Genomic DNA, 21,141 nt, shown 5'->3' with positions numbered 1-21,141 from the left:
TGTCTTTGTGGAACGTCCAAGCAAAATGACTCATTATGATTCTGTCAGCGATAATGTGACCGGCGAAAAACCAACCAATCTGAAATGGTTTTGCCAACATGGCATACCGGGAGACATTGTATCAGACAGATGTCCGCGCTTTACAGCGAAATCTTGACAAAATTATTTGCGGTGTGAGACACTGCATTGAATATGTCAATCGACGACTATCTGCAAGCAGATGGGCGCGTGATCGCGTTGTAAATGATATCCTCCGAAGCACTTGAGCGGGGAGATCGCGGTGCTGAAGCGAGTCGCTTGAATTCCTTGCGTTTGCGTTGAATAACGTAGTGCACCCCTGTATAGACTTGCCTTTATTTTACAAGAATGATTTGGTGAATTGCCGAAAGCCATTGACTTTTGATAGCACAACAAAGTGGCTCTGTGCAAGTGACGGCGGGGCTGTCGATTAAAAGCTACTTGCCAATATTATCTCGACTAAACTTGTGTCGAAACATGTGCAAGCCAAATCGTGCTGTAAGCGTCAATGATAGATTCAGGTGAAGCACACATGCATTTGGTATGGGGCAAAATGTATTAATCGAATGCACTCAACCTACGTGCCCGCGGTCTATAAGCCAAAAGTTGTGACCGCGCTACATCGGACTGTGCAGGGTTGTCACGAAATTTGGTTAGCGCTAACTCTGATTATCGCAACGCCAATTCAAAAACATTAAGTGTTTACGTGTGCGTACTGAAGCCATAGCATGGCCCTCTACTGCGATCCAGTCGGACGAGAAGAGCTCTGTTGCAAACGAAGCAACGTCTTTACTTTCCCTTAAAGCTGATCCACCCTCTGCCATAAACAACGATACAGTTTTAATTCGCCTAGGTGCCTCAACCCAGGCACTGTGATGACGATACCCAACGATCAAATCCTGGATCTGACATCACTGCAGCCTCGGACGCACGACGTGATCTCGGAATTAGTCGACGTGTCTTCATAATTAAGGGAGCTCATGATGGCCAGCCGCGGGAGGTTCGACCTCCACCAGCACTGCTTGCTAAGCAATGAGCGGCTCACTGTTATGTGAAGCATCTGGTGGACCGGTGGATACGCAAGCGCTAATACGAGTCCTTGATATGAAGTGGAGAGGATAGACTTTCTCTAGAAGCTGATATGAGTTGAAGTTTATACAGGATCTTTGAAGGCAATATCGCGGTAATACAGGCAAATCTACGGTGGACTTTCGGTCAAGCTTTCTTTAAGGAGAGACAGGATCACTCGTCACAGCGCTCTTCAAACTAATTAATGGGGACCACCAGTGTCGTGATTTCGATACTTGGTCAGTAGCCGTAACTACTATTTCATGGAGACGAGCGGGTTTGTAAACAGAAGAAATCTGAGTTGTTGGATTTTCATTTCAAGGGCCTCATCATGCTTTGCACTACATACAGATAGACATTGACGCCCTTATTGGGCATCCGCTTCTCTAAAGCTAGCTTGCAAAGCTTTGAGACGAGTATGACGACGCGTTTTCCTCACTCAGTATGTATTGAGTACGGTACCCATCTGCACTTTCACCAGCTTCCAGTATCCACGGGCACTCTTCAACCATGGTCCGAATTATATCAAGCCACTGCCGCTCTTGGCGCAGGCGGTTATCCAAAGAAGTGATTGATTGTGGGATCAGGAAATGCGTGCGAAGCAACATTTGACGCTCGTTCTGCTCTCGATGTGAGCTGAACGCCCGTATGTATGAGAAGAATCCGCCTCGGCGCGGCAAGCATCTTGAAAAGGTACACGATCATATGTTCAGCCTAATGATTTTGGCAGAGTCGGTGTGACTCTGTTTCTTAGCCAGATTTCACTCATTGATGGTTAGCTGGACATCGTCATCATTTCCGCGTTGGTGCGTCTTCAAAGCAAGCTTTAACCGATCATCAAATCGTCATCCAACTTCACGAAGCAGCATTCGCGCAATACATTGAAGTTGATTTGATTCTCAAATAATTTACACGCTGATATTTACTATGACTATTTAGTGGATAACTATAATATCAAATTGTGAAAATTATCTTGTCTTTTGTATGTACACTAAAATTACATGTAAATGTAAAAAATGTATCAGCTTTAGTGTATTAAATCCCTATCATGGCGTCCACTAGGTCCGTCATCCTCCCTTAACGTAGCAAGACTAGTCGCTGATTGCGTATCTAACACTACGTTCAACTTTCTTCTGCAGTCACTCTTTAACTACAGTACAAGATGAAGATTATTTTCCATCGTTTCTAACAGCATTACAGTCCACTCCAAAGTCTGACAAGTCTAAAGAAAGCACTCCTAGCGTCCATTCTGAGTCCAATGTGCTATCATCAAAGGCAAAACCACGTCTTACTTTTGCAGAAAGTTTATCCATGGATCGTAGTAAACAGAGTGTAAAGATACCGGATGATTCACCCTTTAGCTTCGGCGGTCGTTACCAGGACAGTTTGGGCACACGCCGACGCAAAAACGGCATATCTCAACAGACTACTGACGATAAAGACACTGAGAATGATGATGTTCCCCCTCCACCAACAATGTCACTGCTACATCCTGTCGGATTTAACGCAGAGTCTTTTAGTGTAGACGATGAGGAAGCGGCAGCTGCTCGACGTAAAGCTGCGATAGCAAGAGATTCGTATTATCCAGACCTTCACAGCGACGAATGGGGGCAAGATAAACAGTACTGGGTAACAGTATTTGGCTTTCCATCGAGTGCTCAATCTTTCATCCTTCACCAATTTCAAGACATGGGTGAGGTTATTAACTACTCGAGTAGTAGTGGCGGAAATTGGCTTCATTTGCGTTACCATACAAGACTTCAAGCGGAGAAAGCTCTTAGCTATGACGGAAGAATGTTGGCAAACAGTATAATGGTTGGTGTCAAGAAATGTTATCCGTCTGATCGAAGCGCAAGTGAACTCATTGAAGCACCTGTTTCGAATTACTTTGGTGCTCAAACCCGTCAGACTTTGGGATCGAGAGATTTGGAAGTTGATCCCACAGATGCTGATATTATGCTTCCACCACAGCGTCGACAGGACATTTGTTCACGACTTTTGAGTTATCTATTTAATTGGTGACAATCCTGTCTTGATCAAGGATAAAGCAGAGTAGTCGTTGGGGAGCTTAAGTTGTAAGTTGACAAAAGGTTGCAATAAATATGCGCTTGACATGATACAACGAATTGGATCTTAACCCTTAAGCATCAAAGTTGATTACATTGAAGACTTTGCACGTCCTCATAAGCTTTTCAGTGTTGTTATGCATCACTAGAGCTCTTAACTCACCATGAATAGTATCGAGTGCTATGTGTAATATTTGAATCCATCAAAGTGGCTATATGTAATATTTCAAATCAATATCTTACCGAATTTTAAGTTTGTAATTTTCATCTGTCGCTCAAGATGCTGCCGTCTATCGTTCCCCGCATTCAGCAGAAGATTCTGGAGCATCAGATCGTGACAAACAGCCCAAAACTTACGTCCATATTAAGTCATCCAGCTGGTCCATTTACTGTGCATTTCTGGGCACCAACATTTAAATGGGCCATTTCCATTGCCAATATCGCTGACATGCGACGTTCACCTGAGCACATTTCAGTGGCTCAACAGGCCGCAGTAACTGCTACAGGTCTCATCTGGTCCCGCTACAGTTTGGTCATCACTCCAAAGAATTGGAATCTTTTTGCTGTCAACGTGTTTATGGCTGGCACGGGACTCACTCAATTCTATCGCAAGTTTACGTACAACCCGAAGAAGGTTGCAGATGCTGCATAGCTTAAACTTGATATCAACAGTTTGAAAATTACGTTTTGTAATTTGAAAAGTAAATACTTAAAAATAAAGTTATTTTTAGGTGACGAAATCACCAGGTTTAGACTGTAAGAAGCTAATGGCAAGAAAGGGTTTCAAGCGAATTTTTGTCGTGCTGACACTTGTTTTATTGAGGTTTCCCGAGGTTGTAGGTAAAAGAGTGATGACCATTAATCAGACATATCGACATGCAAAGGCAAAGCAAGACGCTGATCGACGGGCTACTGAATTAAAACGACGCCAAATTCTTGCTCATTCTACTGCTAAGTTTGAGTCTCAGCATCATCTTTTTAAAGACACGAAGAGAAATGATAGATGGAATCAGAGATACAACAATCAAGTTGATACATGCTTTTATCAGAATCGTCAAAATTGTGAAAAGTATTTGTACTTTCATGAAAGAAAACTATCTTGCAGAAGTCTACAATTCAAGAAAGATCACTCTCATGACTACTTGGACTACGAACGAGACTTTCATAGATTTCGTAAAAGGAAGCATCGAGAATATTAATGAGAACTTTTGATAATATACACTACAATTTTCAACTTTATCAATAGTAAAGGTAGTAACTTAAGTAATTGCTCGGAAAGAAGCAATTAATTGCAAGGGATATCGTCCTTCAAGCATTGGATTCCATCCTGAGTCAGTACAATCCGCAATATCTGGAATAACTGCTTTCATATCCTTGCAAATTGGACTTCCACCCAAAGCTATTTGCTCTCTACAAGTACTGGCCCATACTGACAATTTCTTTAACTTTGTGTGATCGAGACTTAAATAGCTGATTGATAAACTTTCTCTCATCTTAGAAGGAAGTGTTTCAATCACATTGTACGAGAAACAAACTTCAAAATATTCGTTCGGAAAAGAAACTGTTGTGAATAAATCGTTGGGAATATCTTTAAGTCCATTGTTTAATAACGACACACTTCTAACTCCAATCTGAAACAACGGAATTGGAAATTCTTTCAATGGAGTATGTTCGAGATAAACAATTTTGACATTGGCCCACGTTTCTGCTACTTCTTTTGGCACAACTTGAAGATTTGTTATTGACATTTCAATGTCATCAAGTAGTGGTGGAAATGGTTTCGTTAAAATACCTCGAGGCATCTCGCTCATATTCGTATAAGCCATGATTAGATAAACCATATTTGGGTGAAGATCAGCGTTGAGTGCAGCATCAATATCCCATTTTGTGATTGAAACGTTCCAAAGTTCGAGACCAAGTAAATTTTGAAATTGGCGAATAACTGAAGGCATCACAAAGTCTGAGCAGTGTGCAAAGACTATGACAGCAACAGAATCGCTCTGAAAGTGATCCAACGCATCGTTTGAAGGTGAAATTACACCATGATCGTAACAACTAAATTCAAGAACTGAGCAACTCACATTAACTGCAAACCACGGTCGAAGACCTTGTCGACATATTTTTATTGTATCTGGATCGACTGAAGTTGATAAGTGAATGGCGTTGAGATGCAATCCTAGTAAAAGAACTCCAGCAACAATAAATACAATGGGAACCACTACTCGCCTTAATATGACCCACCCAATGGCACATTCTGGTCGTTTACATTTGTATGAATATTTCACTGTATATGTTTGAAAACAATTTGGTTTCTTGTCAATCTCCGGCTTAAACGCTGCAACTGATTTTTTCGCGAAAACTTTTCGTTGGCCTAAGCGATTCTTAAATCGATGAGGTGATGAATACTCTAGGACGAGACTTATACTTGCTGTACCAAGCAAAATACTCAAGTGTGGAATCAATTTGGTAACACCATCAAGAAAATTGAGTGCGAAAACCGCTTGATTTTCATGAACTAGATTGGGGAAAGCCACATCGTCGTACAAGATTTCATTAGGAAAACTGAGTAGTTCTACACTAAAAGTTCGAGCGTAAGGTACAAAAATAGCAACAGGAAAAGCAAGACATGTCATGATCGTCAATAATGTATCAACCATAACGCAAAACGTCCGCATTCGAATTGAAACACCAACATTGGTCATTGCTAGAATGCCATTTGGTTCCTCTTTGATTGTGTGGATGTCAGACTTGAGCATGAAATAATCCAGAATTGGTGTAATCCAACAATTCAATACAACTGCAGCTGTGTACAGATTATTTATCCAAACTTGACCGATTAAAGTGCTATAATGATAGCACTGAACGATCTGTGCACTAGCTTCAGCAACCTTGCGTAGTAAAAAGATCTCTACAAAGTAATCTCCTTGAATATCTAGGATACCTTGTAAAGCTGCAATCGAAATTGTTTTCAAAAACGTGAGGATACCACATAAAGAAGAAATGTCTGATCTCGTATTTGTAAATTGAACGTGTCTTTGAATACATTGAAGTAATCGATTGACAATCTCAATACGTGGAAAGACAGTAAGAGATTGTGAGATTACGGACCATAACACATGAAGAATTAAAAGTATTTGGTGGAGTACTCCCAACCCCCCTCCAAGTGCTCCAAATAAACGAAAGTAGCGACGTTCTGGAATTGCGAGTAAGTTGGCGTAGTAAGCCATTAAAGGATCTTCCAGAAAAAAGTAAATTCGAGCTTGTATGAGAAGAAAAGCTGCACACAATCCATGACAAGACATGAGAAGTATCCATAAAACGATATACTCGATTCTTTGTAATGGATCACTCACTTGACGCATAATATTCAAAATGTTCGCGTTAGTGTTGGACATTGTGAAAGTCGACAAGTCTTCGTTAACAGGTTGTATCGGTCTTAGAAGACATTGAAATACTGCTATAGACTAGGAAGTAAGAAGAACAAATGTTGGCTATTACGGAACACTGCAAAAGCTATTTGTGAGTTGTGACTCTTCAGTGTTAAATGCTTTGAAGAATTTCATTAAACGTTTGCGTAACGAGATCAGTGTGATGCTACCAACTCTAGGAATTCGAATTCCATGAGTGTATTCTGAAATTACAATTGTTAGTCTAAACGATGTACTGAATACGATGTATGGAAACTCTTAGGTCTTCTCGTAAATACAAATCGCGTGCAGTTTGATTTCGTAGGGGTCCACCATTTGTACGATATTTAAACTAGCGATCAGTGTGACAGTCTTGATAGTTAGTAGAATTTTGGCTTCGCGTTCTTGAGACAGCCTTTGAGTTAATCCTCTTTGTATTCATTGACGCAAAACTCTATTAGTCGAGTAATTTCTCTGTATGATAAATCTGCCAGATGAGCCTAGTCCACATCATACACTTTCGAGCGCGATCTTTGTTTATAAGGGTATTAGAAATTGCGCTTTAGGACGGATTCAGCCGTGAGTAGATTGTATTATATATCTCTCATATGACAGGAGGGACAAGGAGATGTCAATGTACTCGAATATTGAGTTAGATTGAAATCGAATCTAACTCAAAAGCTGAGCACAATGACATCACCTTGTTATTTCGGCGGGCGAAAGTGCGTATTGACTTCACACCCGAAGTATCAAAGTTATGCATAAACTAGCGGTTTCAGTGCAACTTTCAGGATCGCACCGTAAGACTAGCGGATTTTGGTTTAACTGCTTCTGTCGCAACGTACACAGTTATGGCTCTGCATTTCCGATATTCCTGCGTACAAAAAAATTGATGTTTGGTTATCATCGTGAATTCACGACACTTTTGAATCTATCAGAAGTTCCCAAAGCTTCACAAAACCCAGACTTTTTCAAATGTGTGCAGTAACAAGAAGTATTATATAGACACCTAACTGATCAAGCGGTTATGTGTACCGTTGGGTGGTTGCAAGGACCTGCTTAGGTCTGCCTATGCTTTGCGAGAGGCAAAGCCAGCAGTCACGATGTAATACTATTTCTTAGTTACTTGAGGTCGCAGCTGCGAGGATGAGTATTTTGTCAGTATTAAGCTGTAATATGGGCAGGCGACTCTGTAAATTGACGATTGCGGTTCTGCAACTGACAGGTGCAGCAAGGCCAAAGAATTATGTATTAAACAGGGCTTAAGTTAGTCTTGTTTTCTCTTCTGTTAGAATCGAGGGCGCGATATTTGTCTCCAGAACACAATAGTACCAAGTAGGTCTATGAGTGCTATCACTGTATGGGGTTCAAGGTCTTTGCGCAGATATCAAACTAGCACCATCTCAAAAAGCGCGACGATTAGTCGGAGTGAAATCCCTACGAAATGTATTTGAATCATCTACAAAAAAATCATTTTAAAAATATCGTTTTATAAATGTTTTCAAGAATAGCATCACGTCTTCCATTTTCAAACAACCTTCTTCTCATCCCAATGAATTCTAATCCTACACCTCTTGAAGCACTAGTAAATGCAGTAGCTCTTCCTCATGTATATACTCAAGCCGAGATGATTCGTACATTGCGTCGTAATCATGGAGATATCATGCTTTCAGCTTTTCAATTAAAGGAAAAGCACGCCTTTCGATCTGAAATGCACTTTTTGAACCTAAATGTCGGACTTCCCACTCTTCAAGAAGAGCTACGAAAAGGTTACGCCCATTTATTAAATGATCCCGAGAATTTTGAAGGCTGTGTCGTTCTTTTATTACAATTGCAGCATTTTAAACCTGCTTTTGGAGATGGTGAGAAATTACAACGACAAGGACACGGTGCAGTTGATGGATCGGTTGAAAGTTCACTTGAAAATGCACGTCGATTATGTGTGTATTTGATGGATTTAGCTGTTGAACTTATGGAATCTCGTAATGCACCGGGTATTGTCTTTCTTATTGATCTCGAAAATTGTTCGTTAGTGAATTTGGAAACTAAAATGTTTCGAGATATCTTACAACTTTGTAAGAAATGGTATCCTGAAGTGGTAAAACAGATTTTAGTTCTTCATGGTTCAGCATTTACGAAAGTTTTATCAATTTTTTTGTCGAAACTATTAGGAAAACGTACTCAGGAACGTCTTCGAGTGATAAGTGATGTAAGAGAATTGAATATGATATTACCATTGACAGCCATTCCACAGTGTTATGGAGGTAATTATATGATGATGCATCCATGTATATGGATGAAGAAACAAGCTGATGTTGAGGATGTTGATCTTGATGAAGAAGAAGATATTGGATATGGATTGGAAGAGAACGAAATGGAGTTAAATGAGAGTCTGAATGGAATGGAATATGCAAATGTAAGTGCTGTAGATGTGTGTGAAATGCGAAATAGTATCCTTCGTGGATCATTGATGCGAAAGAAGATGGATGGTGTATGGATTCAACACTTTGCAGTGCTTCGTCCTGAAGTATTATTGCTTTATGAAAAAGTTTCGAGTCGTCGACCAATAATTATTGTTCCTATTAATTATGAAGTACAAGTCATGACTGTATTATTACATGATAAGATGAAAGGTTGTGGATTTCGAATTGATATTCCTGGTGTTATTGGAGGTCATATATTGGTCGCAACGAGTGAACAAGAACGTGGAAATTGGTTACAGGAATTACAATGGGCAATTAATAAGAATCAAGAAAAGGTGAAGCAACGAGAAGAACAAGAAGAACGTCGTGCAAAGATTCATCGTGATTTTCAATCACTTGATATGATCAATTTCGACGTTGAGCTACCTATAGCTCAAACTCTTCCAATGCAATGCAATAATTCACAATCTTCAATATTTCCACAACAATTATTGTCGATGGAATTTCCAGCTCATTGTCCTCAACAAACATTGCAGAATATGGATAACTTACAACAGAGGACAATGTTGATGCAGCAACAGATGAGGGTTGGAACGTATGCGCAAGGTATACAACAGTCAAACATGTCGATGAAGATGCAATCATCATTACCAATAAATGTACAACAAGGAACAATAAATATTGATCACCAATCAATACAGCAGCAATCATTTCCGTCCGGACAGCAAGGAATGACTATTCCTGTATCATCAGGTTCTCATTTCGAATTAAAGTCACTACAGGAACAACTTTTAAGTAACTTTCGTACTTAATTGATCGTACAATTGTGCGCTTTTTATTGTATTTATAGCATAGTGTAGGTTTTTTTCTCTTTAGCGTACAAACGTCTATAAATCAACTTTCCATGACTAAATCTCTTGATTGTCTACCTCATCTACGTGTCTTCATCGACCTTTCACTGCTCGTGTTGTCTGTTTTAATAGCATTTGTATTGCACCATCAAATAAAGAAGAAGAAGTGTCCAATAAATTGCGAAAAAAATGCACTGTACGATCATTTCAAATCTCAATGTCGATGGCAAGTGACTGGTATAGCTCTTGGACTTGTGATGTGGAGCATTTTTGGATTCATATTGTGTGGAACTTCTGGTTGTTTGACATCAAATTGGCTAGTGATACTCTGTTTGTTACTATCTGGAGTTACTTTGCTAATAGGAACGTGGATGATTCTACGAGAAGCTTTTCTAACTATTGATGTTGACGTAAGTAACATGTACTCATCTTTAGAAATTGCACGACTAATTCATTTTCTTATACAGATCTTTAAAAATATGATTCAATATTTCCGATGTATGTGCTGTTCGAGAATAACTAAACGAGCTTTACTACTTCCAATATTAATTTTATTGATATTACTTAATCTAGTCGATTGGCATCATATCAAGGCGTGCAAGACATCAAAAGTCATTTCACCATCAACATATTTCGCTGGCACTATATGTGTGTATTTGACAATGTTACTAGCAACAATGTTGACTGTATGTTGTCCAATCTTTCGACATTCTCGTCTCAAGTATTCACGATCAAATAAAACTGTTGTGGTACTTGGACTTGCTTTATTTTCTCTTACATCTATCACTTGGTCCATTGTTGGATTATTCAGCATCATAAAGCGTCATGAAGATCCTTTTAATTGTTGGAATGACCATATAGTACTTAATGCGGCACGATGGAGTATTCTACAATTACTACTTCTGGGTAGTATACTATTTCTTACGACATTATGTTGTCGATTAGAATATTTCTTTCTTGCAGCAAATATTCCGGAAATTAAGAAAAATTACCAAAAAAAACCTCAAAAGCATTCAAGTGATTGTTTAATCTTAAAAATCAAAAAAAAATTCATGCATTTTCATGTCAAATTGACTCATTCCGTATCAATTTGTTTGCTTCATAGCAGTAGCCATTTGTACAAACACATTCTGATGATATTCCCATTCTTCTTTAATCGCATTCACATGCTCAACCTTCATATCATCAGCCTTAAGCTCTTGAATAGCTAAAGCACCACGTTGAAGTAATGCCTGAAAAGCTTCAGCACGTGCTCGATTGTGTAAAACAAGTGAAAGTGATTGAACATTGTGACTATCAAGTGCACGTTGTAAACACTCGACAAGTAATTCAAGTGGTGGTGAAGGTGGTACATAAAGTAACAAAAGTACTAGTGTCTGACACAACCGATCATCATTGTCCTGATAACTTCCACCATTTGTTATTCCAGATAATAGATACGTGACAACATGAGGTAGAAGCACAAATCGAGCGGATGGATGTAATAATGGAAGGGCACGACTGACCAAAATCTTTCCTTTACTTACCATCAACATCTTTTGTAGCTGCTTTAAGTCACAATTCATAACACCATGTGGTTCACTTTCTTTCGCATTATGAGTCACATTGACACCTAGTAGAGCAGCAAGTTCGAGAAGTAATAACGTGGTCCGTGATCGTAATTCAACAAGAGCGATATCCATCTCATCTTCACACATTGAATGAAATTGTTGCACGTTAATACCACGAGCATCTAATAAATGACGAGCATCTTGTAACGAAAGCAAACACTGCATTCCACGATCCAGCTGAAGACGCAACGTCCATGTATCATTTGCAAAGACAGAATTACGACTAGCATTTTCACTCATTTTTAAAACTTTGGCAGCTTGTGCTTCTGCTGCAACAACCAATGCACCAGGGCTTGAACCACGCAAGTGTTTGGAACTAGCAGCTTCACTACTTGACTCAGCTGCTGAAGATACCGCATCATTGCTATCACCACATAATGCAGTACATTCTGGATCATTTATATTTGATGGAGCTTGAGACAGAGTAGATATATCCTTATTAGCTAAGTTGAGCAATTGCTTCGGACGATATAAACTACTCTTAGTGTTACGTCCAAGAACGTGATATTCATTCTCCCAATTCCTTGACTTCACTTCGCGTTGTGCATCACGTGGATCAACTGATTTGACATGCTGTAACTTCCAAGATGGTAATGGAACGGATGCATGACCAGCTCCAGTACCTCGATTGCGTTTCTGCATATAATTATGAAAATAATAATCATCACTAAATGGATCACTTGATCGTAACCATTTCATTTGTTGCTGCATGACAAAATTCACATCACGTGGGGTCATCATTTTGAATGAAAATGAATGCAGTTGTGGTAATGGCTGATGCACACCAGAACGTCCAAATGTACCAGGAGGACCGACAAATGGCGGACGCAGTGGAGGAGGTGGACCACGTCCGTGATAATGCGGTGGAGGTGGGTGCAATCCTTGAGAAGGCATAGATTGGTGACCTTGGATGTAAACAGGATGTGGTGGACGGTGCTGCATGTGAGGTGGAGAAGGCAAATACTGTTGCTGTTGTGTGTTGGATGGCACTGATTGTAGACCATAAGCATTAGGTGGTTGAGTCGGCGACATAGGAATAGGTGGTGGGTGTGGAAGCGGAGGAGGAGCCTGAACTGGTGGTTCGAATGCCGTATCGTCATCATCAAGACCCAGTCCTTTTAATCCAGGTACTTGACTCTCATCCAATTCCGTATCTTGATCCAAACTTAAACCAGGGGGTGGCGCACGTTCATTAGCTCCCGTTTTCTCACCTCCAGAGCCTTGAAACTTTTCCTCAAGTCTGGAGAATAATTGTTGACCTCTTGCCCACTTTAAATCCTCCGACGGTGCTCCTAATCCTGGTGGTGCACGAGAAGATTCGACATCAGTCTTAGTAACATGTTTTGATTGAAATGTTCCCATAAAAATAGCAGAAAAAGCGTCATTGAAAAAAATTGACGAGCCGGTATCACTGGCCTGAGCGCTACTTTCTATAGGCCCAAGTAGATCATGAGCACGCAAATCTGCTAGTAACGATTCGTACTTGGTATCATCTACACTGCCATTTGAGAAAAAAGCTGGTAATTCGTCTAAAGATGAATCGAATAGCGAATCTTTGGAAGCCATAACAGGCGTGTAAGACGAGATTGTCAAGATGTCTAGAGCACGATTTGAATTGATCTAATAAATGTGATTAGTATAAGGAAGACATAGACGATATATAGAGAGATAAGAGTGAGATATTCAAGTGAGTTTCAAGCTTCTAGAGGCGAAAGACATGCACATACCTGGCAGATAAATGTTCTGGTCTGAACGATCTCCCCTCAAAATCCCGTTAATACTATTAGGAATGATATATTAAAATAATAGTAAAAAATGTAGCCATGTTATCGTTTCTTACTCTTCTTTGCTTTATAACGTTTAATCTCCCGGATTAGACCTAATAAAAATGGGAGAATGAGAGGAGCGAGAAGTGGTGCGTAGACACCAAGCATTTGTTCTTGAGGAAAATAAAGTTGTCGAATCATTGTATGATCGTAATACGCAGCGTCTGTTAGTTCGGAAGCCTGACGAGCCATTGCTAGAAGAGTATGCAGATCTGACGGCTCGACACATTCATGTTGCCATTTTTGATCACAGAGAATAGCTTCAAGTCTTGTGACAGCTTTCTGGACTCGAACTTGAACGCGTTCTAATACACTCAATTCTGGTAGTGTCTCAACAAGCTTCAATGTAGATTGCAATGTCTCAATTGCTGTCTGCATAAGCATTGTAAAGCGTTCGCGCATGATAACATCCAACTCCCAATCAGCAATACCATCGACAGAAGACGGTAGAAAGAGCAGTTGTTGTCTTGGAAGACCATTTGCTGCATTCTCTTGCTGTTGTCGATGAAAAAACGATGGTACGCCAAGTAATGTTCGAAACTCTGTGATGAATAGTCCCATTACTCGTTGCAATTCGTACATTCGTGTTGTCATTGAAGAAGTACTATCGAGCTTAAAAGGGTTGAGAATTACCACAATACCCCATCCCGGCAGCTCAAAAGCTGTTGCCAAATTAGCATTGTCCTCTTCTGGACGAATAAATAACGGTGCGTGTTGTACGTCCGGAAGTGCAGCCATAAAGTGCAGCACTTGCTCGCCATCGTCCAACACTGACGCATCTAGATAGTCATTCGTGCTTTTGAACTACGCGAAAGATCGAACATCAAGTGTCAATAGTTAACCTTTAAAAAAGAAGTCGAAAATATGTCACTCACATGCTTCAAGTCGTTTGCATTAATGTGGAATTCGGTGCCGTCTGAATTTGAAGTAACCTCCTTGGCAAGTCTCGCGTACTGAATCACCTGCGTTTCTACCGTGAAATTGGCAAGTGCTCCAACTTTGCGCACGAAATGACTTAGATACATATCTACAAGCATCTGTAAATTCTCATTCCACGGTGTCAATGGATTTTCCTTAAGCAATGAGAACTGCAGACGATAGCGCAATGCTCTTCGCGCCAATTGTGATTTGGTATTCTGGTTATCACGCTCCATATCGTCTTGAGGGTACACATGCGTTCGAATCAGCTTTTCTAAGGCAATATGAACTGCACCCCCTTCAAGTAGTTGACTATCCAATGACCACGCGTGACGATACTTCCCTACTGTCAGAATTGGAGATGCCGAAGCTGCATTCTCATCGCCTATTAAAAAGATACTGAAGTGCTTGGAATCTTGTGTCACCAACGTCTTCAGCGCATCATCCGTTGCCTGTGGACCATTGTTAAGACCAAATTGCAGCATCTGCTTCTGTTCGGTGCTTAGATGCATAGAATGTGGTACGTATACAATGCTAGTAATGCTGGAAGACGGCGGAGGTGACGATACTGAGCCAAAACTGTAGATATCCACGTAAAATGTATCGGGTGGTGTCTTAAAGCGCGACGCCGCCCATGATAATTGCTGGATGCGCGAGACAGGAAGTTCTACACGCTCTACTTGTGTTAAAAGCCAAGCCACAGGTGCTGCAAGCAGCACAAATAGCACGAATGTTCCTACGATCTGCAGCCGTGTGCCTGCCATGCGGACTAATCAAATCGTATCGGTATTTAAAAGTAAGGGTTACATATATAAGTATTTTAGTGTACCACATGACACTAAAGTAATGAAGTAAACTCTTAACTTCAATGCAAGTTGATTCCTTAATATCTAATTAAATTTAAAAAAAGCGCTTGTGTTTGAACTTGTAGCGCTTAAACTTTCCTTTCTTATTATAGTAACCACTACCATACGCAACACCTGGATAAGCAACGTAATGAGGCTGAGGTACCACACATCCACCATGTGAGAGCGTCGCTTGTACGAAAAGATGACGTCCTTGAGCAGCATAGTAGGCTTGACTATGGTATTGTGGTGGAGCGTAAACAGTAGGAGGTACAGGATAACCTTGAGGGTATTGAGCTGGGCCTGGCGGTGGGTAACTTTGCAGATATGGCTGTCCAGGAGGTTGATATCCTTGCGGATATGGCTGACCTGGATACGGATATACGTGTGGAGGTGGATGACCTTGAATAGGTGGATATGGCTGGCCAGGAGGCGGGTAACCTTGCTGATAAGTACCTAGCGGCGGCGGATAGTTCATTTCCTTCAATATGAATTTGCTGTGTGGTATTTGTAGTCATAATTTACCAGTGGGGTACCGGTAGTATGCGTCTTTTCCAACATAACGCCAGTTCAATGTAGCCCTAATATTAAGGTTTGCGATTACACTATATGAAGATTTCATATCACTTTACGTTTCATTTAAGTCTTTTAGTAACTTAATTCGTAAGATGGCCAGCAACCAGAACGAGTCTGTGACGGACACTCCTGTGTTGGAGGAAGCCCCGCGCATCGAACAGCCGATTGAGAATAATAATCGTGGAAACTTTACACGTAATCTGAACAAGGAGGCAGATGAGAGCGTAGCACGCAAGATGTTCTTTGGCGGGTTGGCATTTCTGCCATGGCTGCATCTAGTCAACGTTATTTTCTACCGCAAACAGCTAATGGACCCCAATCTTGATGCCAGTGTTACATTATGTGCGTATTTCACGTTTCTTGTATTTGACACATGACGCAGTGTTAATGCTTAACTTTTAGGGGTGCGACGGTCACTTCTAGGTTTCTGCTTCTGGACAATTATCTTCATTTCGTGGGTGCTTCTTTTTCAATTAAATTGGAAAGAATTTGGCTGGCAACGTCTTGTCATGGTTATACCTGATGAGGATGAGAATGCAGGTTGGTGAGTCAAGTCGAATATTTGTAGAATTCGCGAGACTTTTATTGTACTACTATGAATAATCTTTCTCAATGTCATATTCGTACTTATCTCAATTATCGAAGTGCCACGAAAGCTATCTAAAATTCCCCATATTACTTAAGCGTCATAATGAGCGCTCCCATTCTTTCCATCGACACGCAGCATGAAGACATGATTGTACGTCAATTTGCTCACTTGTTTCTGTATAATTAAGTGTTTAAATTTGAATTCATTGCATCATCTTCTTGCTCCAATCTTGTGGCGTGATAGCATGACGCGCAACTTGATTACTATGGTAAACGTCTAGCTACATGTTCTTCTGATCGTACGATTAAAGTCTACGACGTCACTGGAGATGTGCAGAATAATGAGCAGATTTTAACGGGGTACGTCATATTATCCTTTTTATTGTCGATTCAGCCATATCAATTCCTTCTATATACATTATAGTCATGAAGGTCCTGTATGGCAAGTATCATGGGCTCATCCAAAGTTTGGCGTACTCTTAGCAGCCTGTTCATACGATGGAAAGGTGATTATCTATCGTGAGCAGAGCTTGAATCAGTGGACACAGGCTTATGTGCATGCCTTCCACGAGTCCTCAGTTAACAGCATCGCCTGGGCACCACATGAGTACGGACTAGTACTAGCTTGTGCATCAGCTGACGGAACTGTCTCCATACTTAGTTACTCACGTACGTAGTCTGTGCCCGTGGAAACGCATGTGAATTAAAATAATTTTTTGTGCGTCTATATAGCTGAAGGTTGGAGTGTGAGCCACTTTAAGGATAGTGCATTGGGTTGCAATGCTGTGAGCTGGGCACCATTTCACTCGGTGGGATCCCAAAGTCCGACGGGATCTATTCGCCGTGTAGTTACGGCGTCTTGTGATAAGACGATTAAGATATGGAGCCTTGCAGAAGGCGAGACGGAGTGGACTAAACAAGAGCTTAGTTCAGTTCCCGCACATACTGATTGGGTACGAGATGTTGCGTGGGCTCCAAGCACAGGACTACCAGTGAATCTCATTGCTAGTTGCTCCGAAGATAAACATGTGTATATCTGGTCGCAAACTGCAGAAGACAGTGCTTGGAAGCGTGAGCTTCTTCACACGTTCGATGCTCCAGTATGGCGTGTGAGTTGGTCCGTCACTGGGAATGTACTTGCTGTCTCATCCGGTGATCACAAGGTTACGCTTTGGAAGGAAACACTTGACAAGAAGTGGATGTAATGTGCTGCTTGATCGTTTCTTGATATATTATTGATATCTTTACTGACTAATTTCTTATATCTTTGTGTCTATTGCAGTCAAATTTCGTCTGTAGATGAAGCTGGCGCCATTCATAATGGCAATTAAAGATGCACTAGAAGACATGATCAAGATTGAGTGCTGTTTAAAGGCTCGAAACTTGAATTTTACAACCCGATCAGGATGACAGTTGACGTAACAACATGTGAGACACGCATAAGTTATCGGTTGTATTTCTTCTTCTACTATACTAGTGCAATTATTTTCTATCCTTCAAAATTACGTGTCCAGCGTTGTTGAAACTTTTCCTCAATTGCTTTCACACACTTGTAGTGAATTTGATGCTCGTGATTAAATCGCGAAAGTGTCATCTGACTTTCACTTGAATGCGCTTCAATGATCTTCCAATGTGGATCTAAAGGGTCCAATCTCTTGCTTATCAATGCACTACGTCGTTGTTCGACCATGCGTAAATACCCAGCAATCCACACATCATCCACAGTTACACACACAGATGGAATATCTGCTAAAGCTTTCACATCCGTAAAAAATCCGCGTCGATATGCATTACCGCAGCATGCTTGTAAGATATCTACAAAGCGTCCATTTGGGCGCATAAAATATGGTACGTAGGCAGGCACGACACCCACTTCGTGCCACATAGGTAGCATTCCCCATCCACAAACGCCTAAAGCATCATCTGGCTTGATCTCTGCTTCCCAGACTAATGATGACACTAATTCTGGTGGATATACAAAGTCGTCATCTAGTGTAATAATTAATGTTGATGAGTTTTTCTCAATCCGTAAAGCTCCAAGTAATTTTGTGGCTGGACCATCATCGACACAACGATTTACTTGAACCAATGGTGCGAGTTCTAAAAGCTCAGACGGTATCTCTGTATCATCGTATGAACGTTCAGGATGTCGCTTCATTTGACCTTCTGGAATGTTCACGTATATTTGATCCGGGACGAGATTTTGTTTAGTTAATGATCGTACACTATCCATAACCTTGTGTAATCGACTAGGTGTTGTCGTAAGTGAAACTACAACACGAAATGATGGTCTCCATGGTGGTGATGGTGGAAGATCGTCGACGGTACGACCGTCGTATGGTCTTGTAAAGAAAGCTGTAGCTACAGGTGAGATACTACCGTAACGTACCAGCAATTGAGTGTACCCCCAACATACAAGAAATGCACAGATCGCAAGAAGCGTACGTAGTAATGTTACATGTCGTAGCCACGAATGTAATCGTTTACTATGACGTGGTAACACTGGTTGCCGCATGAAAATACTCCAGTCGCGGCTTAGGCGAGTAAATGTCGACGGACCCATTGCGTTTCGTCGGTTTACATGAATGAAACAGACGATGTGGTTCACATAATTAAAAGTTGAGATTCTCGCAAATGAACTGGTTTGGGCGGAAGAACGCGACACCTGTGCGCGCGGCACCCGTGGCGACAGCGGATACGATTCGTAAATTACGTGAGCAGCTCGACTCGCTAGAAAAGAGAGAATTACATATTGTGAAAAAGATTGAATTACAACTGCAAGAAGCGAAACAGAAAAGTGCGGCTAATGATAAGCGTGGTGCAATCTTTGCGCTGAAACGCAAGAAAATGTATGAAGCTGAGGTTGAAAAGCTTCAAGGATCACGCATGACTTTAGAAACGCAAGTTATGACACTTGAAAGTGCGCACGTTAATATGGAAACGTTTACAGCGTTACGCTCAGGCGCTGAACAGATGAAAGCTATTCACAATCAGATGAATGTCGATAAAGTGGACAACATTATGGATGATATTCAAGAGGAAATGGCGACAGCGGATGAAATTGGGCGTGCTATCTCACAGCCACTTGGCTCCCAACTATATGACGATGATGAGCTGGAAGACGAACTGCGCGAAATGGAGGAACTTGAGCTGGAAGAGAAGACGCTTCAACCGATTGCTGCCACTTCTAAAGAACCAACTAAAGTTGTACCTGCGCCTGTTGCAGCTACTTTAGCAGCCACTGCAGCGGCGATATCTTCACCTCCGATCGCGCAGTATAACTTGCCAGATGTACCGACACACGCGATTGAATCCAACATAAACGTGGTCGGTAGCGCAGATGAAGACGAATTAGAGGCTCTGCGGAACCTCGAAGCATCCATGGCGCTATCACGCGTATCATAAGATTACAAGAGCAGAAGAAAAAGAAGCTTTACTGCTTTAATTATATATGGCAATAAGAAGAAAGTAGCTGCGTACTTGCTTTTGTGTTGAAAGAAACAGCTTTGTACTCGATATAGCAGTAAATAATTGGTCTCAGGCAGTGTAGGAACAGATAGACAAAGGTCGCCAATTCGATTTACTCCAGCCCTATCTATGACGTTGCATCTATCTTTTAACCCATTGAAATTTCTTACGAGCCTTAGCTTGACCAGCCTTCTTCCTTTCGACCATACGTGGGTCACGTGTGAGTAGTCCTGCCTTTTTAAGTGCAGGACGCATCTCGGGATTGAATTCCTGTAGCGCACGAGCAATGCCGTGACGCACAGCGCCAGCCTGGCCAGTCATGCCCCCTCCTTTAACCGTAGAGTACACATCAAATCCACCAATTTGCTCGACTACTGAAAAAGGCTTTAAAACTTCCTCGCGATGAAAGTCACGCACAAAATAATCCACAAAATCCTTCTTGTTCACTTGAATACGACCCATTAAAGGCTGCGCGGCGGGTTTAATCCACACACGTGCAGTACTTGTCTTACGACGACCGGTGCCGTATGCACGACCTTTTTCGTCAACATTTCGTACTCGTACAACCTTATTCTTCGCCTCATGAAAGGCAACACGAGCTGCTTTAGCACGGGTGGCACGTTCCTCATCAACACTAACCATATTGCGTACAGATTGTAGCCACGTCGGCACACCCTCTTCAGTAACAGCATCCATATCTCCATCAAAACCAAACCATTTTTCACCATCTTGCGCCCCCCAACGCTTTTCGTCAAAAAAATCAGCGTTATGAGCCAAATAAGCTTCAAGACGACGCCGTCTCTCAGCCGTGGAAATGCCTTCCTCGTCAATAGGTAGAAGCTCTTCTACCTCCGCATTATGCTCGTCACCTGATTCCGACTCGCTATCAGATTCGGATTCGGAATCAAAATCACTGTCGCTGTCACTATCACTTTCGCTGTCGTCTTTAGACGTGAAGAGCTTGGAAACATCATTCTTTTTATCGCTGGATTTATCACTTAAGAAGCGTGCCATAGGTACCGATACACCATTTAGCAGTGGTTGTACAGTTTTTGGATGTAATGTGGTCACCGCTGCTGGGATAGCTGCCCGCGCCACACGACGTGCCGTTAGTACAAGCACCTTCATGCTCTCAATGGCTCGCGTATGTGTGGCCAGACAAATCGTTTGGGTATTTAATTATTAAATTTGAAGCATTCTGATCAAAAAGTGATGAGTAATAAATTTTTACATTTAGGCTAAAATGAAATTTTGACTACTACTATGAGAAATGATAGTCTTCATGTGCAGTTGGAAATCTGAGCTCACGATTTTGTAAAGCTCAAACGGATTGAGCACACCTCCTAAGTAGACCTTGCACCACTTAGGTGGCAGCATCACTGTGAGCATCTGCGTCAACCTTTATCAAAGTGAGCACCATGTCAAGCTAAAAGCCAATTCACCTAGCTCAATTAGTTAAAATAACAGCTGAGCTTGC

The 21,141-nt window shown here is 41.3% G+C and overlaps 11 protein-coding genes across 11 annotated transcripts; 6 read left to right on the top strand and 5 right to left on the bottom strand.

Annotated features, from left to right (window-relative positions):
- Nucleotides 1–2,134: 2,134 nt before the first annotated feature.
- Nucleotides 2,135–3,804, top strand: PHALS_00719 (mitochondrial pyruvate carrier 2-like; the record flags this gene model as incomplete). Its single annotated transcript, XM_024730443.1, has 3 exons — nt 2,135–2,148; nt 2,226–3,073; nt 3,407–3,804. The coding sequence occupies 3 exons, from the start codon at nt 2,135–2,137 to the stop codon at nt 3,802–3,804; spliced, it is 1,260 nt and encodes a 419-aa protein (XP_024580720.1).
- PHALS_15179 (uncharacterized protein) lies at nt 3,805–4,385 on the top strand. Its single transcript, XM_024730442.2, has one exon. It carries the CDS (start codon nt 3,920–3,922, stop codon nt 4,349–4,351), a length of 432 nt encoding a protein of 143 aa, XP_024580719.1. The 5' UTR covers nt 3,805–3,919; the 3' UTR covers nt 4,352–4,385.
- A 26-nt stretch (nt 4,386–4,411) lies between these two features.
- Nucleotides 4,412–6,547, bottom strand: PHALS_00718 (uncharacterized protein; the record flags this gene model as incomplete). Its single annotated transcript, XM_024730441.1, has 1 exon — nt 4,412–6,547. The coding sequence occupies one exon, from the start codon at nt 6,545–6,547 to the stop codon at nt 4,412–4,414; it is 2,136 nt and encodes a 711-aa protein (XP_024580718.1).
- A 1,564-nt stretch (nt 6,548–8,111) lies between these two features.
- On the top strand, nt 8,112–8,872 carry PHALS_00717 (tyrosine-protein phosphatase non-receptor type 9; the record flags this gene model as incomplete). Its single annotated transcript, XM_024730440.1, has 2 exons — nt 8,112–8,823; nt 8,862–8,872. The coding sequence occupies 2 exons, from the start codon at nt 8,112–8,114 to the stop codon at nt 8,870–8,872; spliced, it is 723 nt and encodes a 240-aa protein (XP_024580717.1).
- Nucleotides 8,873–10,918: 2,046 nt separating this feature from the next.
- Nucleotides 10,919–14,951, bottom strand: PHALS_00716 (conserved hypothetical protein; the record flags this gene model as incomplete). The annotated part of the gene is made up of 4 exons (XM_024730439.1): nt 10,919–13,063; nt 13,171–13,205; nt 13,284–14,073; nt 14,145–14,951. 4 exons carry the CDS (start codon nt 14,949–14,951, stop codon nt 10,919–10,921), a joined length of 3,777 nt encoding a protein of 1,258 aa, XP_024580716.1.
- Nucleotides 14,952–15,087: 136 nt separating this feature from the next.
- On the bottom strand, nt 15,088–15,510 carry PHALS_00715 (uncharacterized protein; the record flags this gene model as incomplete). Its single annotated transcript, XM_024730438.1, has 1 exon — nt 15,088–15,510. The coding sequence occupies one exon, from the start codon at nt 15,508–15,510 to the stop codon at nt 15,088–15,090; it is 423 nt and encodes a 140-aa protein (XP_024580715.1).
- Nucleotides 15,511–15,700: 190 nt separating this feature from the next.
- On the top strand, nt 15,701–16,156 carry PHALS_00714 (Predicted membrane protein; the record flags this gene model as incomplete). Its single annotated transcript, XM_024730437.1, has 2 exons — nt 15,701–15,950; nt 16,011–16,156. 2 exons carry the CDS (start codon nt 15,701–15,703, stop codon nt 16,154–16,156), a joined length of 396 nt encoding a protein of 131 aa, XP_024580714.1.
- A 143-nt stretch (nt 16,157–16,299) lies between these two features.
- On the top strand, nt 16,300–17,527 carry PHALS_00713 (protein transport protein sec13; the record flags this gene model as incomplete). The annotated part of the gene is made up of 5 exons (XM_024730435.1): nt 16,300–16,347; nt 16,441–16,556; nt 16,621–16,865; nt 16,929–17,397; nt 17,479–17,527. The coding sequence occupies 5 exons, from the start codon at nt 16,300–16,302 to the stop codon at nt 17,525–17,527; spliced, it is 927 nt and encodes a 308-aa protein (XP_024580713.1).
- Nucleotides 17,528–17,685: 158 nt separating this feature from the next.
- Nucleotides 17,686–18,711, bottom strand: PHALS_00712 (uncharacterized protein; the record flags this gene model as incomplete). The annotated part of the gene is made up of 1 exon (XM_024730434.1): nt 17,686–18,711. The coding sequence occupies one exon, from the start codon at nt 18,709–18,711 to the stop codon at nt 17,686–17,688; it is 1,026 nt and encodes a 341-aa protein (XP_024580712.1).
- Nucleotides 18,712–18,777: 66 nt separating this feature from the next.
- On the top strand, nt 18,778–19,601 carry PHALS_00711 (snf7-domain-containing protein; the record flags this gene model as incomplete). Its single annotated transcript, XM_024730433.1, has 2 exons — nt 18,778–18,798; nt 18,852–19,601. The coding sequence occupies 2 exons, from the start codon at nt 18,778–18,780 to the stop codon at nt 19,599–19,601; spliced, it is 771 nt and encodes a 256-aa protein (XP_024580711.1).
- Nucleotides 19,602–19,805: 204 nt separating this feature from the next.
- PHALS_00710 (30s ribosomal protein s9) lies at nt 19,806–20,792 on the bottom strand (the record flags this gene model as incomplete). The annotated part of the gene is made up of 2 exons (XM_024730432.1): nt 19,806–20,509; nt 20,693–20,792. The coding sequence occupies 2 exons, from the start codon at nt 20,790–20,792 to the stop codon at nt 19,806–19,808; spliced, it is 804 nt and encodes a 267-aa protein (XP_024580710.1).
- Nucleotides 20,793–21,141: the final 349 nt, after the last annotated feature.

Source organism: Plasmopara halstedii, assembly GCF_900000015.1.
Source record: "Plasmopara halstedii genome assembly, contig: Scaffold_1211, whole genome shotgun sequence".
Lineage (NCBI taxonomy): Eukaryota > Oomycota > Peronosporomycetes > Peronosporales > Peronosporaceae > Plasmopara > Plasmopara halstedii.
Note: the sequence above shows the minus strand (reverse complement) of the source record. Positions and strands in the feature narration are given on the sequence as shown.